The sequence below is a fragment of the Vicia villosa genome, linkage group LG1 (assembly GCF_029867415.1).
Source record: "Vicia villosa cultivar HV-30 ecotype Madison, WI linkage group LG1, Vvil1.0, whole genome shotgun sequence".
NCBI lineage: Eukaryota > Viridiplantae > Streptophyta > Magnoliopsida > Fabales > Fabaceae > Vicia > Vicia villosa.
The window spans coordinates 107,347,083-107,365,105 of record NC_081180.1 but is presented as its reverse complement, the minus strand read 5'-3'; the positions used below and the strand labels follow the sequence as shown (position 1 = coordinate 107,365,105).

Here is an 18,023-nt window from a genome sequence, read left to right as displayed (position 1 = left end):
TTAACATGAATTTTCCTGCCATCAATAATTATGTTGTCCAGACGCACCGCTAACATTCGAGCATCTTCTACATCGATGAATCTAGCGAAACCAAAACGCTTACCAAACTTGTTTCTTCTGGGTGAAATAGTTACCTCCACCACTTGGCCAGAACACCCGAATAACTCAAACAGCTCCTTAGCAGAGTAAACCTCAGGGAACTCTGAAAAATACATGGAAATCACCTCTTTGCCACTTGAAGAATTTCTGTTCCTCCCCCCATAAGGAAAGGTGTCCCACCGCCCCGCTGAACGCTTCAGATAGGTTACTTTAGACCACCCTCCCTTCTGCATACCCAACCTACACAAGAAAGTAAAGGGCTCGAAGAAGAACTCGAAGAAGAGCACAAACACAGCCCCAAAACCAAAAGCAAGAGCAAGATCCTCGGCTAACCCTAGAAAACACCCGCAAACTACCCAACTCCTCAACAAGATCCCTGATCCTAAGACCAGGAGTTTAAATCGAAATTGAGGAGAAGATGTAACCGATGCTCAGAGCAAGCCGAAGGATAAAGCAGAACCAGCCATGAAAGAACACCTAACCGGAAAGCACTCAAGATCCCTAAAAAAAAAAAGTAAAATCGAGTATAATCGAGTAAAAAATCGAGTAAAAGTATTTAACCTATTAATATAACTATAATGTCATAGTAATATAGACCGATTATTAGCTTTGACATCAAACTCTTGTCATCTTTAATATCTGTAAATCAGATCAAGCAATCCATTACAATCTTTCTGAATGCCATCTTTAAGGTCTCCTCCTATTGATTTTGGAAATGTTTAAGTTGACAACTTTTTTTTTGATAAGTAAAGTTATTATTAGAGGGGAGTATAAGGGATACTCCACCCGAAAATACAACGGAAAGAACACCTACATCCTAAAACAAAGAAGAGGTAGGGTATCCCAAACCTAGAAATTGCCACTATTTACAGAATTACAAGAAGAATTCATCCATGTCCATGACAGGAACATTAACGATGACAAACACTCTTCAAAACTAAACAAGGCTCCTCTAAACATGACCCCATTGCGCATCAACCATAAAGATCAGACAGTTACAAGCCAAATAACAGCGACGGTAATCCTCTCCGACTTAACCTTGACTTTCTCGGAATGGAGAAAGAACGCCATTAATTCCAACACCGACATTCAAATCCATTACCGGTCCAATCATACACTTTGTTCCAAATACCAATCAAGAACACACAACGCCCGAAAAGTTGAGCACTATACTCAATATTCAAAGCACAAAAAAACGCAACTAGTGTCCACCACTACTCCACGATAAATCAACTGGTCTTTTATCGAGATTAATCGGTTTAGTATAAACCTCCACCCAAAATGAGAAATGTTAGACGAAACTTTTAACTTCCATAAAACATTGACTGCTTTTACAATCACTAGTACAAAAATATTAATTTACACCCATTTTTTTTATTAAATTTACATCCATTGTTTTTAATAAAAAATGGGTGTATATCCACCGGGTGAGAAATGTCTAGCCAATTTACACCCGTTTAAAACGGGTGTAAATACGTTCTAGTTTACACCCTATTTTAATAAAAATCGGGTGTAAAGACGTTCTTAATTACACCCTATTTTAATAAAAAAAAATGGGTGTAAATACGTTCTTAATTACACCCTATTTTAATAAAAATCAGGTGTAAATACGTTTTACGTTACACCCATTTTTAATAAAAATAGGGTGTAAATACGATCTTAATTACACCCTATTTTAGTATAAAACAGGTGTAAATACTTTGTTAATTACACCTATTTTAATAAAAATCGTGTGTAAATACACCATTTATGAATGAACAAATTATATTGAATTTAATTTCATTTACACCCTATTTCATATGCTACATTACACCCTATCTTACTTATCATATTTCATGTACATATCTTCAAGTTCGGCATATAATAAATTAAACAACTATATATTAGGACAACTATTTTACGCTTTATGTATAATTGTTGTTTAGATGAATGCATAATTAATTCTGGATTTTAGCGTCATTGTTGTGTGAGTGTTAGGATGCTCAATTTTGTTCTCTTACAAGAGAAGTGTGTATGTTGTGATTCATTCTTGAACTTATTTTTCTTTAGGAATTGTTGACATAGAATTTGAATAGGACTAGTATCTTAATCATGGTGTTATTATGGTAATGGCAAGATGTTACTTTTGTGTGCTTTTGGAATTTGAACCACCCATTTTTTCATGGTTAAATTTGTGATCTTGTGGTTGTTTTATGTTCCTTGTAATTTATCATTGTTTTGTTTGAGGACAAACAAGGTTTTAAGTTGGGGAGAGTTTTTAGGTGCCAAATGGTGTTATTACTTGCTCTTGTATATGGTACCTTTCGACTAATTTTTCGCGTATTCTTGTGATCCCCGTTTATTTTGAAGTAAATAATAGTAGTTTAGTTAATTAAGCTTTTGTTTTCTATTAATCTCTTTTCTAGTTGTTTTTTGTACAGGTTTTCTCTTTTAGCTGGAACTTGAAGCTTGAAAAGATGAAAGAATTGCAAAGAAGAAATTTCAAGGCAGTCACAAGAGCGCGTCGCGAGCAAGTGCGCGCGCCGTGCGCTGAAGAGATATTTTTTAGGCAAATTCCAGGGGCTTGCGCGTGCCGCGAGAATAGGAGCGCGCGATGCGCGCTTTAGGACAGTTTGATCATTAATGAGGTTGGCGCGACGTATGCAAGAGCGCGCGACGAGCGCTTGACAGAACCTGATTTTTGTATAAATAGATCAGTTATGTTTTTTAAAGAAGTTACACCATTTTGAGAACAAAGGAACCCTAATACCACTGTAGCAACATAGAATCGGATAATTGGAGCATTGATCGTCAAGAAATCACCATTGATGCTTGCTCGTCTTCATTCCCTTCTTCTTGTGCAAGCTACCGTGTCTATTGATAGCTAAACCCTTTTGGTGTCAAGGCTTTGATGTAATCTTCCTTATCTTTTTTATGTTTTTCTTGTGAATATTGTATATGAACAAGTTATTAATCAATATAGATGATCTAGTTTGTTTACTTTTGAATTTATATGGTTTAAATGTTTGTGAAATATAATATTTCAATCTTGATCTAACTCTATCATCTATCAAACATTAAGTTTAGACATGGAATTAATGGTTGATAATCACTTTGTATTGGCTTATAAATGTTATTTGTATTGTTCAATCGGTTGAGAAATCGTTGGTTGAACAATACAGTAAATCTTGCTAAAACGTTGCGGAAATGAACGGTATAGACGAACGATACATGAAGTATTGATTGATAACGAATTCATACGCATGTTCGTAGGAAGACATACAATAGTAGGTCGATTAAATCAAGTCTTGATACTTTTCTATAAACTTAGAACTATCCAAATTTTAATCTTTACTACTAAACTTGTGAATGATCTTTTACCAAACTAAACCCAAAGTAACTTTATCTCAAGACAGTATAAACTATAGAACAGCGGTGATATCACATAAATCCCTGTGGAAACGATAAACTAAAAGTACTCCAATATACTTTCAACATACACCTCAGACATCAAAGACATTTAATCTCTTTTTAGTGGAAATGGAAACAGAAGAACATATAAACTACTTAGACGAAAGATGACTAATGGGAAAATTGACCTTAATACATTTGTGGGGCCCTCTTTGATAAGCTTTCAACATTCCATTTCCATGACAAGTTTTTCTTCTTCTCCATCATCATATAATACCTTCATCGAAGCCACATAAACATGTCACTGTAAAATTGTATAACTTACATGGAAGAATATTTTTGGAAAAACAGAGTGAGTTTTACCACATACTTCCTTTTTGGAGAATCATAAAGACTGAACGGTTCCTTTAGAAAACCTATAGAACATGCCATTGCAGTTACATACATATACTTGAGCAAGAATATAGGAAACCATAAACAAAAACTTATCATTACTTCACTAGTTGTGAACATATCCATAATTCAAACCAATTCAACAATGCTACAAAATTACAAGTATGGAACACTGTTACAAACTAACAACTACACACAAAATGAAAACAGACCAAACATACAATTGTGGGCGGATCAAAAAAGAAGTGCAGACTACTCCCACTAATGCTGCAACAAAAACAAATACAGTCAATTTTTTTTACCTAATCAGCTAAGACCATAAAACAATCAAATCAAGTGGGAAAAATCCACACCGTCGAGAAAAAAAATGATAACTAATCAGCCATTACTAGTGTTACGTCAAACCAAAATTTCATGTCAGCTGTTAACCTTAATTCAGTGTATCTGTACATTTCATCGAACACCTTGCGGGCGAGGACAAAATCTTCATTTTTCTTCCGGTTTAGCTTTATGATGATGTATACTTCTAATTTTAGTTCAAACCAAAATCTGCACCAAAATCGAATCACAATCAAACTGTAGTAGAACCCGTAATTGAGTGAAACCGTAAAAATGCAAGAATTCCAAAATGCAACCAATTTTGAATAGAAAACGTAAATCAAATTCTATACTAAACTAAAAGTCAATTTGAAATCAAAAAAACATGTATAAAAAATTTGGCTCAAATGCTAAATATGAACCGTGAAAAGCTCGGGTCGAATCCATACTCTGTACTGAAAATTTTGTCTGATTTCTTAATTGTGCTTGTCGTCACTACTACCCACATTCATCGAGTTGTGCGATGTCCTTCTGAAATTAGCGATTTCCCATCAAACTTCGCTGAAACCCAAAATCACCATTGCCAGAAACAAAGCCAAATGCATGCGATGAAGTTCACCGCAAGTTGATTGAAAAATGAGTTTCGTGAAAGAGTTGTTAATAATGAGTTTTAGTATAATGTTTAATGTATTTTATTCACCTAATAAATGTAGACTCATTAATATTCACTCATTAATAAGTGATGATGTATAGTAATATATAAATTTATTACTTTACGTATGATATATTTTTATGCAATATGTTGTTTTTTAAAGATAAAACCTCTTTTGAAATAGAATATGAGTTTAAAATTGTTCTAAATAATACCCAAATATTCAATATAACAAAAATTAATAAAATAGAAAAAATATATTAAGCTAGTCAATAGTGACAAGTTCAAACACTTGTGTCATAGATTGATGATTTAAGTCCCACATCTTCAAACTCACACAAATAAAGCAAATTAGACACAATCAAACATGAAACAAGATTAAATTATAGGATAAACAAAAATATATATATTAGAGCATAAAGTAAGAGCTGATCGTAGCACCAAAAAGACGGAAGAGGTGAAAGAATAATCCAAATTAAATGTACAATATAATATATATGAGTTACAATCGCATCTCAAAATAAGAAATGAACGTGGCACAAAAAATATAAAGCATGTTAAATGATTCAAGTAATATTTTTCATGTTTATTATAATAATGGATGGCGGGCTTGACAATACCTACCATGACATTATATATGTGTGAGAAACCTTCCTATTATCTTCATTCATAACTTCACACTACTCACCATGGCTTTTCATCTCACAAACCTTCCAACTCACAGACTATTCTCTCTTGTTTTCTTTTTCCTGTTGGCCACAAATATAAACTCAGCTCAACCACTTTCCTTCAATTTCAACAAACTCACCAATGGTAATCCAGAATTAATCCTTCAAGGGGACGCCCATTTTGTAGACGGTGGTTTTGTGGCACTCACCAACAGAAAACCTCCAGCTACAACCACAGGGCGTGCCTTATATAAAACACCTGTGACCCTTTGGAACGATACTACTGGCCAAGTTGCCAGCTTTAACACTTCCTTTTCGTTCGTTGTAGAATCCCCGGAGGAACAACATTGTCCAACTGATGGACTGATCTTTTTCATTGCACCCCTGGACACCGTGATTCCCAATAACTCAGACAGTAGATATCTAGGAGTAGTTGATGGTAAAAATGCAATAAATCGATTTGTTGGTTTAGAGTTTGACCTTTATCCCAATTATTTTGATCCCTATATGAGACATATTGGAATCGATGTCAACTCTTTAATTTCGCTCAAAACTGAGAAGTGGAATTGGGTGAGTGATTCATTGACAAAAGTAACTATAACATATGACTCTCCTTCTAACGAGTTGAGTGCTCTTGTCACTTACGAGAATGGAGAATACACTAGCATTGCACAAGCGGTTGATTTGAAAACTGTGCTTCCCAACATTGTTAGGATTGGTTTTTCTGCTACTTCAAAAACTGGTGTAGCACACAACATTCATTCATGGTCATTCGCATCAGACTTGGAAACAACTATAAGCAGTGTCTCAGACATATGAATGAATAATATTATTACAGGCTATGCCTACTTACCAGCAGCTTGTAATAATTAACTAATATTTCTAAATAATGACCCTGCTTACTAGCAGCTACGTGTAATTTCTTATAAAATAAAGACCATGCTTTTCTATTATATTTTCTTGCTATATTTCAAATATATTTTTGTTTTGTCTTAATATATTTCTTTTTAAATAAATAAAATGCTTGAACTATGCGAACTAATAGCAGCTTGAAATTATAAAATAAATAGTGTTTACCCCTTATTTATTATTAATTTTCATATAACAAATAGTTACATATACATACCACTTTCAATAATGACTTATCTTTCTCATATAGATGTTGAAATAAAAACTTTTTCATTTTATCTTCTTAAATTAAATGATAAAAATCATTTGTATAATGATTTTTCGTTTATTTAATGTTGTTATTTGTTGTGGCCTACGATGTTCTAGAGAACCGGAGTCATGTTGGCAGTTGATATTACTAGAAAACATACTTACGGTAAAGATGTATTACCACAACCATTTATATACCATAGTAATATTTTATTTTTTACGCGCATTATTTTTTTTAATTTTATGAAAAAACATTTCATCACGTTTTTTAAATCTAACTATGATAATAGAAATTGGGTGACAAACATAGAATCCCAGCATCAACCTTTTTAAATTTTTTCAATAAAAATAAGCGCACGAGCCTTAAATTTTTTTTTTATTTCAAAATTAAATGTATAACAACCACGATTGTTTCATTCAACTGTGGTTATTAGTTCCATATTTCATTATAGTTGTGTCTTGCAACCGTTGTGAAAATTTTTTCACTTAAAATAAACATAACAAACATCTTATTTCGTTCATAACACACAAGGGTGCCTTAGTGAACGAGGCAACGATGATAACTAAATATTCACCATCTTCATTCATTTTTGGAAACGAATTTCTTTCACGAATTAAATTTCTAAAATCTTCACCTTATTTTTTGTGACAATAACTTTGTGTAGTTACAAATTCATTATTGGGTTTTTGATATGCTTTATGTTTTGGTGTTGTTAAAGGAAGTAAATGGCAACAGACACTAAGAGAAGGAAATTCTTTTATTCACAAAGAAGGAATTAATTACATTTTGGATCCTCAGCATATGTGCCTACATTAGATAATTTTATTCTTTATCTCTCCCTTCTTCCACTTTGGATGCATTAGCTGATGTGCCTACTCCTTCAAACTTCAGAACTTTTGAAGCTTCCTCAGACTTTTGATTCTTTTCCTTTTCTTGTTTCTTCATCAACTTGGTAATCTCCTTCTTAAAAATCCTCTTTTCTGCCTTATACCGTTTACGTTTATCCATTTTAGATGTAATGTGATCTGAATGTTTACGTTTATCTATTTTTATAAGAAGAAATCTATCTTTAAGACTATACATCAAGAATCTGACTTTGACTATCTGGAAGACCATGAGTAGATTCTTTTTGTTTCTGTTTCTACAAACATTTGTTTATGTTTTTACTAGATTCTCTCTTATCTCTTTTTTTATCTTCTATGTGTAGATTTTTGTGTCTACTTCATATAAGGAACATCAAGAAGGAATATGGAAAAAATAACAAGTAGTTTTTATTTTTCATTCATAATTAACTGTAAGTTATAATTTATACGGTTATTCACTCACAATTTTTATTTTGAATTATAGGTGTTTATTTGTATGTTGTTGATGTTGTATGTTATCTGGGGTGCAACTAGAAATGTTTATCACTGAACATGGATCTAAGACAGTTGTGAACTCGTGTTCGATGTGAAAATATTATATTAGTCTTTCATATAATATTTCCATAAAAAACACATGTTTTCAACTCTTCATAACTTACATGAAAGGTTAGTTATCAAGTTCTCTCAATCTATCTGAATTATTTGATGTTTTTATTAGTGAATTTGTTATATCATAAGTGATTGCTTGTTTCACTAACCACTCATTGAATGTGCATTCATTTAAATAGATTTTTAAGTTAATAATAAAAAAAAATTAAATTATTCTTGAAACTTTTTTTGGCAATCCAATGTTTTTTTTAATTGCAATTATCTTGTAAATAATAATTTTCTCTTTAGCCAATAGAATTTGATTCAATGTCATATATTCTTCAAAACAATATTGATAATTGGATGTTAGTTTGAGTCTATCACACAAATCTTGTGGTTTAAAAAATAAACTAGAAAAGTAAAGAAAATCAAATTTTGTGTGAAAGACTCGGTAGACATTCATTCATCAACATTACTTTGAAGAATTTGAGATTACATCAAATTCTATGGGTTAATAAGGAAATCTTGAATTACAATATGCATGAAAATCAAAAAACATTGGATCGTTTAAGTTGTTTTTCAAGACTAATTTAATTTTTCAGATTATTATCTTAAAAATCTATTTGAATTGTTGTATATGATTAATGAGAGGCAAGGAAAATAAGCAATCTCACGTTTATGTAATTTTTAAAAGCGTTTAGATTTTGGTTGCTGCTGGGTATCGAACCCATGACCCTACATTTATGACAACGATTGTTTAAGATAACCGTTATGATAGGTAACTGGTACAATTCACACAATTTAACCAAAAAATTACATGATGAATAGTTATATTTGAGAATTTTCATTTTTTTTTCATTCCATTTTAAAATTCTTCAAAGAAATATTAAAAGTTATCTGGTATATATAGTAAGCCTCTCGAAAAATTTTCTACTACGTTTTTTTCGATCCATATTATGCCTAGAAGAAAAAGTTAAAAAAATTGAAAAATTGCAATTCAATATGAGACTATTATGAAAAATTGAAAAAAATTTAAAATGATAATTATTACGCCTAATAAGAAGCTCTTTAAGTCGGATTTAAATCATTAAATTTTTATCATGATAAATGTAATTCTTTAAAATTTTAATAAAGCTCAATTTAATCTTTGACTTTGACTTTTAAAATGGTTGGACACAAGGCCATAAATATATCCCGTTGATTTTTGTATTCAAAAATACATCTAAATTATCAAACTAATGTTAATTAAGTAAATAAAAAACAACCAAAATTCTGTTTCTAAAGATAAAATCATTAGTATGCTAATAGATAAACCAAGATATAATAAACGTTATTTTTTTCATTTTTGTAGCGGCCGATGCAAGAAAATAAACAAAAAATAATCACACATTAAAAACAAGATTGAACTTAAACTAAAAAAAGTGACAGCATAAACTTTTCGTAGCATCAAAATGGCAAAGGTGGTGAGAGAAAGATCCCAAATAGTAAAATATAACATCACAAAATAAGAAATTTTATTGTTAAATGATTCAACTGATATTTTTCTGAATATAGACTTATAGTAGTATAAAATATCATTTATTATAAAGAAATTTTACAATACTCCAGCAATTATTCCCCAATCGTATAATTCACACAATTTAACTAAACTAATTCTTTTTTTAAATAAGCAATGATATTAACCAAGGGATATAATGGATACTCCCAAACAAATAAAACGGAAAGCCCTTACTACTCGAAGCAAATGAGCGGTAAGATATTCCAAGTATGAAAATTACATAACTCTCTTAACTTAGAAAGCTAAACAGTAATTCCAATAATGAATGAAAATATTCGACAAACATTCCGAAAAACTAAATCCAAAGTAACTTTAACTCAAAACAACATAAACTATAGAACGGCGGTGATACCGCACCAATCCCTGTGGAAACGATAAACTAAAAGTACTCCAATATACTTTCAACATAGCCACCATTTTTTTAAATGCTTTTTTTCATAAGCAATAAAAGAAGATTACAATTACGAGAGAAAAAACAACTGTTCCTTGCTAAATTCGTAAAAAGAGTAATTGTAGTGAGCAATATTCCCGCAAAAAAGACCATTTCCATTCCAAGAGCTTAATATTCCATTTTTTTAAATGCTTATTAGCGGTTGGTCCTTGGTATAAAAATTTTAGGTGGCTTGAGTATGAATTGGTGAAAGTCGTTGATTTTAATTTCCTATTTGAGAGTTTTAGCTACCTTGGCGGTAATTTTAAGGGAAGGGCTAGTAAGTATTTGGTTTGACATTTAGTGGTGGCGATTACATGAAAGATCCAAAATAAGTTTATTTGTCAAGAAAATTTGTGACATAATTTTCACTTCTTGAAAGTACTTTCTTAGAAAAATCGTTGGCACTCTTGTTCTTTCTTTGAGTTACTTGTGGAACCTTCATATTCGTGAATCGATGGAGGTTTAAGGATTTTCAATACCAATTTTGTGAAAAATATTAAGTATAATTTTAATAAAAATTTTAATCTACAATGTAAGAAAAATAATTTAGTTTCACTTTTTTACATTAAAAAAAAGTAAGAGTTTGAATAATTCTCTCATAGAATACTAATATATCTAGCATGTTTTAGAAATAACTTTTTGATAGAAAGATTAGAAAGAAACCGAAGACTTAAATCATTTAATTTATAGTTGTTAACAAATAAAAACATAAAGTGTATTATCTGAGACTTTGAAACATGTCATGAATGGTATATCACCTCGGGTTTTATAAAAACAGAGGTAACAAGTTGTTTATATATATATATATATATATATATATATATATATATATATATATATATATATATATATATGTGTGTGTGTGTGTGTGTGTGTGTGTGTGTGTGTGTGTGTGTGTTGCGCCTTGGAATAACGTAGAAACTTCTTCATGAAAACGTTATTTGTTGTAGTGAATATTGACTTGAAGATTTTCCTAACATTTAACTAGTTTGTTTTCCTTAAGCAGAGAGAATGTATCATGATTTTTGTTATCATAAACTGGCATGTTTTGGTCTCTAAGCCTTCCATAGTGACGTCAACATTTTTTTTAGTTTTTATTTTCTCATGTTGTGATGTATATAAGTTTGCCACTAAAAATATCTTATTTACAATTTAAAACATTTAATTTATTAGTAAGAAATAATAAGAAGTCAAATTAAAGGTAATTGAATAAAAATAGTCGAGTTTGAAAAACAAGAGTTTCAAAACTAGTTAAATAGAAGTGGATTTTGATCACTAACAGGTCAATTTAAGTACCACACACGTCAATTTAAATGACATAAATACAACAGGATTATGGGAAATAGGTCAAACATACGCCATCATCAATTATATGTAAAATTAGTAGAACAATGTTAAATTTTGTAGGGACACTAATACCAATATCATTGAAAAAAATAGTCCACCCGGTTGAGACTATGTGTATTGTATGCACTTTCTTTCTTTCTGATAAATGTTATAGTAATATACACCTATTATCAACTCTGACATCAAACTCTTGTCATCTTTAATATCTGTAAATCAGATCAAACAATCCATTACAATCTTTCTGAATGCCATATTTAAGGTCTCCTCCTATTGATTTTGGAAATGTTTAAGTTGACAACTTTTTTTTGATAAGTAAAGTTATTATTAGAGGGGAGTATAAGGGATACTCCACCCAAAAATACAACGGATCGAACACCTACCACCTAAAACAAAGAAGAGGTAGGGTATCCCAAACCTAGAAATTGCCACTATTGACAGAATTACATGAAGAATTCATCCATGTCCATGACAGGAACATTAACGATGACAAACACTCTTCAAAACTAAACAAGGCTCCTCTAAAAATGACCCCATTGCGCATCAACCATAAAGACCAGACAGTTGCAAGCCAAATAACAACGACGGTAATCCTCTCTGACTTAACCTTGACTTTCTCGGAATGGAGAAAGAATGCCATTAATTCCAACACCGACATTCAAGTCCATTACCGATCCAATCATACACTTTGTTCCAAATACCAATCAAGAACACACAACGCCCGAAAAGTTGAGCAATATACTCAATATTCAAATAAAAAAAAACGCTGCTAGTGTCCACCACTACTCCACAAAAAATATAAAGCATGTTAAATGATTCAAGTAATATTTTTCATGTTTATTATAATAATGGATGGCGGGCTTCACAATACCTACCATCACAAAATATAAAGCATGGAAAGAATGATTTCGATCAGTTGTATTTGTATAAACTTTAAAATACATATAAACAGTTTCTTTAAAATACATATAAACAGTTTCTACACTTATTGGCTTTTTATACAGTCATTTGCTTGTGAAATGATTCAATTCATATTTTTCATAATATAGACTTATTGTAATATAAAATTAGGTCTGTTAACAATTCCTCTATATGTTGTAATTTTCATGTGTGGAATACCTTGTGTAACGCCTCGATTATTTGATTATTTGATTATTCGATTATTTGATTAATTAAATAGTATTATATTTCCAAAGGCCTTGAACTCATAGTACAAGTCCATAGCTTTCCAACGAACACCAAACTCAGACACAAAGAAGGAAGTAACTGAATCACCTTCCCTCACCTCCTTTTTCCCCTTACCGCCGTCTGCAATATCCCACCTAGGAAGCAACCTCCTACTATAATCCACCTTCCGCCACACACCTGCCCCATTAGAACCTTTAGCAGCCATGCGTTTACGACCTTAAAGAACAACAAAACTCAGAGGACAAGGACCCAGAGTCTAGAGAGAAGGCAGAGAACAAAAAGCATTTCTCTCTCTAAAACTTAACATGGCACCTTTGATATCAGTTGTATTTGTATATACTATAAAATACATATAAACAGTTTCTATAATTATTGGCATTTTATACAGTCATTTGCATGTGAAATGATTCCATTCATATTTTTCATAAACAAAAAATAATCACACATTAAAAACAAGATTGAGCTTAAACTAAAAAAAGTAACAGCAATTATTCCCCCACTCGTATAATTCACACAATTTAACTAAACTAATTCTTTATAAATAGTTTGTATTTGAAAATATTTTTTTCTCATTCCATTTTTAAAATTCTCTGATGAAATATTTAAAATGCTCGGGCACACTAGTCTTCAAACTGGATACCATATCTGAAACCCTAGCCACGAAAAAATGTCGCTGTTGTTCTGACTCCATTCAAACGCGTCCACCGTGCCGCTGTGAGCACTGGCCGCTCCCAGCAGTGAGGGTAACAGGTCCCATTGCGTCTTGAGGCAGTGCTGGAGTTTATAAAAATAGCGACATCTGCTGTTCCCATAAAACCAGAGTGCAGCCCGCAAATGTTGCCATTTAACCTGTAAAAAGAATCATGAACAGTGCACAGTTTATTTGTTGATACATCAAATAAATCCGGGAAACTCGTCTGGAAAGTTTGATAGAAATTAACGTGATACAAAACATATAAAGCATGGAAAGAATGATTTCGATCAGTTGTATTTGTATAAACTTTAAAATACATATAAACAGTTTCTTTAAAATACATATAAACAGTTTCTATACTTATTGACTATTTATACAGTCATTTGCTTGTGAAATGATTCAATTCATATTTTTCATAATATAGACTTATTGTAATATAAAACAGGATTAAATACAACAAAATGACATAAATACAACAGGATTATGGGAAACACGTCAAACGTACGCCATCACCAATTATATGTAAAATTAGTAGAACAATGTTAAATTTTGTAGGCCACGTTTCTCGGCCAATAAAACTAGATCGTAGATAATTATCACACTTTTAATATTCATTCAACAAATGTAGTAAAATAGATTATTTGAATTTTGCAAATTAATAATTCATTTTACTATTTTTTTTATCTAGGTAATTCCTTATTTTGTAAATCACAAAAATAACCAAACACAATAATTAGTAACCTTTCGAGGAATTAAAAAATGCATAGGCAAATAAAAATTTATATCACTAATAGGGACACTAATACCAATATCATTGAAAAAATAGTCCACCGGCCGGTTGAGACTATGTGTATTGTATGCACTTTCTTTCTCATAAATGTTATAGTAATATAGACCGATTATTAGCTTTGACATCAAACTCTTGTCATCTTTAATATCTGTAAATCAGATCAAACAATCCATTACAATCTTTCTGAATGCCATCTTTAAGGTCTCCTCCTATTGATTTTGGAAATGTTTAAGTTGACAACTTTTTTTTGATAAGTAAAGTTATTATTAGAGGGGAGTATAAGGGATACTCCACCCGAAAATACAACGGAAAGAACACCTACCACCTAAAACAAAGAAGAGGTAGGGTATCCCAAACCTAGAAATTGCCACTATTTACAGAATTACAAGAAGAATTCATCCATGTCCATGACAGGAACATTAACGATGACAAACACTCTTCAAAACTAAACAAGGCTCCTCTAAAAATGACCCCATTGCGCATCAACCATAAAGATCAGGCAGTTACAAGCCAAATAACAGCGACGGTAATCCTCTCCGACTTAACCTTGACTTTCTCGGAATGGAGAAAGAACGCCATTAATTCCAACACCGACATTCAAATCCATTACCGGTCCAATCATACACTTTGTTCCAAATACCAATCAAGAACACACAACGCCCGAAAAGTTGAGCACTATACTCAATATTCAAAGCACAAAAAAACGCAACTAGTGTCCACCACTACTCCACGATAAATCAACTGGTCTTTTATCGAGATTAATCGGTTTAGTATAAACCTCCACCCAAAATGAGAAATGTTAGACGAAACTTTTAACTTCCATAAAACATTGACTGCTTTTACAATCACTAGTACAAAAATATTAATTTACACCCATTTTTTTTATTAAATTTACATCCATTGTTTTTAATAAAAAATGGGTGTATATCCACCGGGTGAGAAATGTCTAGCCAATTTACACCCGTTTAAAACGGGTGTAAATACGTTCTAGTTTACACCCTATTTTAATAAAAATCGGGTGTAAATACGTTCTTAATTACACCCTATTTTAATAAAAAAAATGGGTGTAAATACGTTCTTAATTACACCCTATTTTAATAAGAATCAGGTGTAAATACGTTTTACGTTACACCCATTTTTAATAAAAATAGGGTGTAAATACGATCTTAATTACACCCTATTTTAGTATAAAACAGGTGTAAATACTTTGTTAATTACACCTATTTTAATAAAAATCGTGTGTAAATACACCATTTATGAATGAACAAATTATATTGAATTTAATTTCATTTACACCCTATTTCATATGCTACATTACACCCTATCTTACTTATCATATTTCATGTACATATCTTCAAGTTCGGCATATAATAAATTAAACAACTATATATTAGGACAACTATTTTACGCTTTATGTATAATTGTTGTTTAGATGAATGCATAATTAATTCTGGATTTTAGCGTCATTGTTGTGTGAGTGTTAGGATGCTCAATTTTGTTCTCTTACAAGAGAAGTGTGTATGTTGTGATTCATTCTTGAACTTATTTTTCTTTAGGAATTGTTGACATAGAATTTGAATAGGACTAGTATCTTAATCATGGTGTTATTATGGTAATGGCAAGATGTTACTTTTGTGTGCTTTTGGAATTTGAACCACCCATTTTTTCATGGTTAAATTTGTGATCTTGTGGTTGTTTTATGTTCCTTGTAATTTATCATTGTTTTGTTTGAGGACAAACAAGGTTTTAAGTTGGGGAGAGTTTTTAGGTGCCAAATGGTGTTATTACTTGCTCTTGTATATGGTACCTTTCGACTAATTTTTCGCGTATTCTTGTGATCCCCGTTTATTTTGAAGTAAATAATAGTAGTTTAGTTAATTAAGCTTTTTGTTTTCTATTAATCTCTTTTCTAGTTGTTTTTTGTACAGGTTTTCTCTTTTAGCTGGAACTTGAAGCTTGAAAAGATGAAAGAATTGCAAAGAAGAAATTTCAAGGCAGTCACAAGAGCGCGTCGCGAGCAAGTGCGCGCGCCGTGCGCTGAAGAGATATTTTTTAGGCAAATTCCAGGGGCTTGCGCGTGCCGCGAGAATAGGAGCGCGCGATGCGCGCTTTAGGACAGTTTGATCATTAATGAGGTTGGCGCGACGTATGCAAGAGCGCAGCGACGAGCGCTTGACAGAACCTGATTTTTGTATAAATAGATCAGTTATGTTTTTTAAAGAAGTTACACCATTTTGAGAACAAAGGAACCCTAATACCACTGTAGCAACATAGAATCGGATAATTGGAGCATTGATCGTCAAGAAATCACCATTGATGCTTGCTCGTCTTCATTCCCTTCTTCTTGTGCAAGCTACCGTGTCTATTGATAGCTAAACCCTTTTGGTGTCAAGGCTTTGATGTAATCTTCCTTATCTTTTTTATGTTTTTCTTGTGAATATTGTATATGAACAAGTTATTAATCAATATAGATGATCTAGTTTGTTTACTTTTGAATTTATATGGTTTAAATGTTTGTGAAATATAATATTTCAATCTTGATCTAACTCTATCATCTATCAAACATTAAGTTTAGACATGGAATTAATGGTTGATAATCACTTTGTATTGGCTTATAAATGTTATTTGTATTGTTCAATCGGTTGAGAAATCGTTGGTTGAACAATACAGTAAATCTTGCTAAAACGTTGCGGAAATGAACGGTATAGACGAACGATACATGAAGTATTGATTGATAACGAATTCATACGCATGTTCGTAGGAAGACATACAATAGTAGGTCGATTAAATCAAGTCTTGATACTTTTCTATAAACTTAGAACTATCCAAATTTTAATCTTTACTACTAAACTTGTGAATGATCTTTTACCAAACTAAACCCAAAGTAACTTTATCTCAAGACAGTATAAACTATAGAACAGCGGTGATATCACATAAATCCCTGTGGAAACGATAAACTAAAAGTACTCCAATATACTTTCAACATACACCTCAAACATCAAAGACATTTAATCTCTTTTTAGTGGAAATGGAAACAGAAGAACATATAAACTACTTAGACGAAAGATGACTAATGGGAAAATTGACCTTAATACATTTGTGGGGCCCTCTTTGATAAGCTCTCAACATTCCATTTCCATGACAAGTTTTTCTTCTTCTCCATCATTATATAATACCTTCATCGAAGCCACATAAACATGTCACTGTAAAATTGTATAACTTACATGGAAGAATATTTTTGGAAAAACAGAGTGAGTTTTACCACATACTTCCTTTTTGGAGAATCATAAAGACTGAACGGTTCCTTTAGAAAACCTATAGAACATGCCATTGCAGTTACATACATATACTTGAGCAAGAATATAGGAAACCATAAACAAAAACTTATCATTACTTCACTAGTTGTGAACATATCCATAATTCAAACCAATTCAACAATGCTACAAAATTACAAGTATGGAACACTGTTACAAACTAACAACTACACACAAAATGAAAACAGACCAAACATACAATTGTGGGCGGGTCAAAAAAGAAGTGCAGACTACTCCCACTAATGCTGCAACAAAAACAAATACAGTCAATTTTTTTTTACCTAATCAACTAAGACCATAAAACAATCAAATCAAGTGGGAAAAATCCACACCGTCGAGAAAAAAAATGATAACTAATCAGCCATTACTAGTGTTACGTCAAACCAAAATTTCATGTCAGCTGTTAACCTTAATTTAGTGTATCAGTACATTTCATCGAACACCTTGCGGGCGAGGGACAAAATCTTCATTTTTCTTCCGTTTAGCTTTATGATGATGTATACTTCTAATTTTAGTTCAAACCAAAATCTGCACCAAAATCGAATCACAATCAAACTGTAGTAGAACCCGTA

The 18,023-nt window shown here is 31.8% G+C and overlaps 1 protein-coding gene across 1 annotated transcript; it reads left to right on the top strand.

Annotated features, from left to right (window-relative positions):
• Positions 1-5,525: 5,525 nt before the first annotated feature.
• LOC131614012 (non-seed lectin-like) lies at positions 5,526-6,477 on the top strand. Its single transcript, XM_058885645.1, has one exon. It carries the CDS (start codon positions 5,542-5,544, stop codon positions 6,337-6,339), a length of 798 nt encoding a protein of 265 aa, XP_058741628.1. The 5' UTR covers positions 5,526-5,541; the 3' UTR covers positions 6,340-6,477.
• Positions 6,478-18,023: the final 11,546 nt, after the last annotated feature.

What these genes read in the sequence shown, in the direction of transcription:
- LOC131614012 (XM_058885645.1), top strand. Translation starts at nt 5,542, where the DNA reads ATGGCTTTTCATCTCACAAACCTTCCAACTCACAGACTATTCTCTCTT.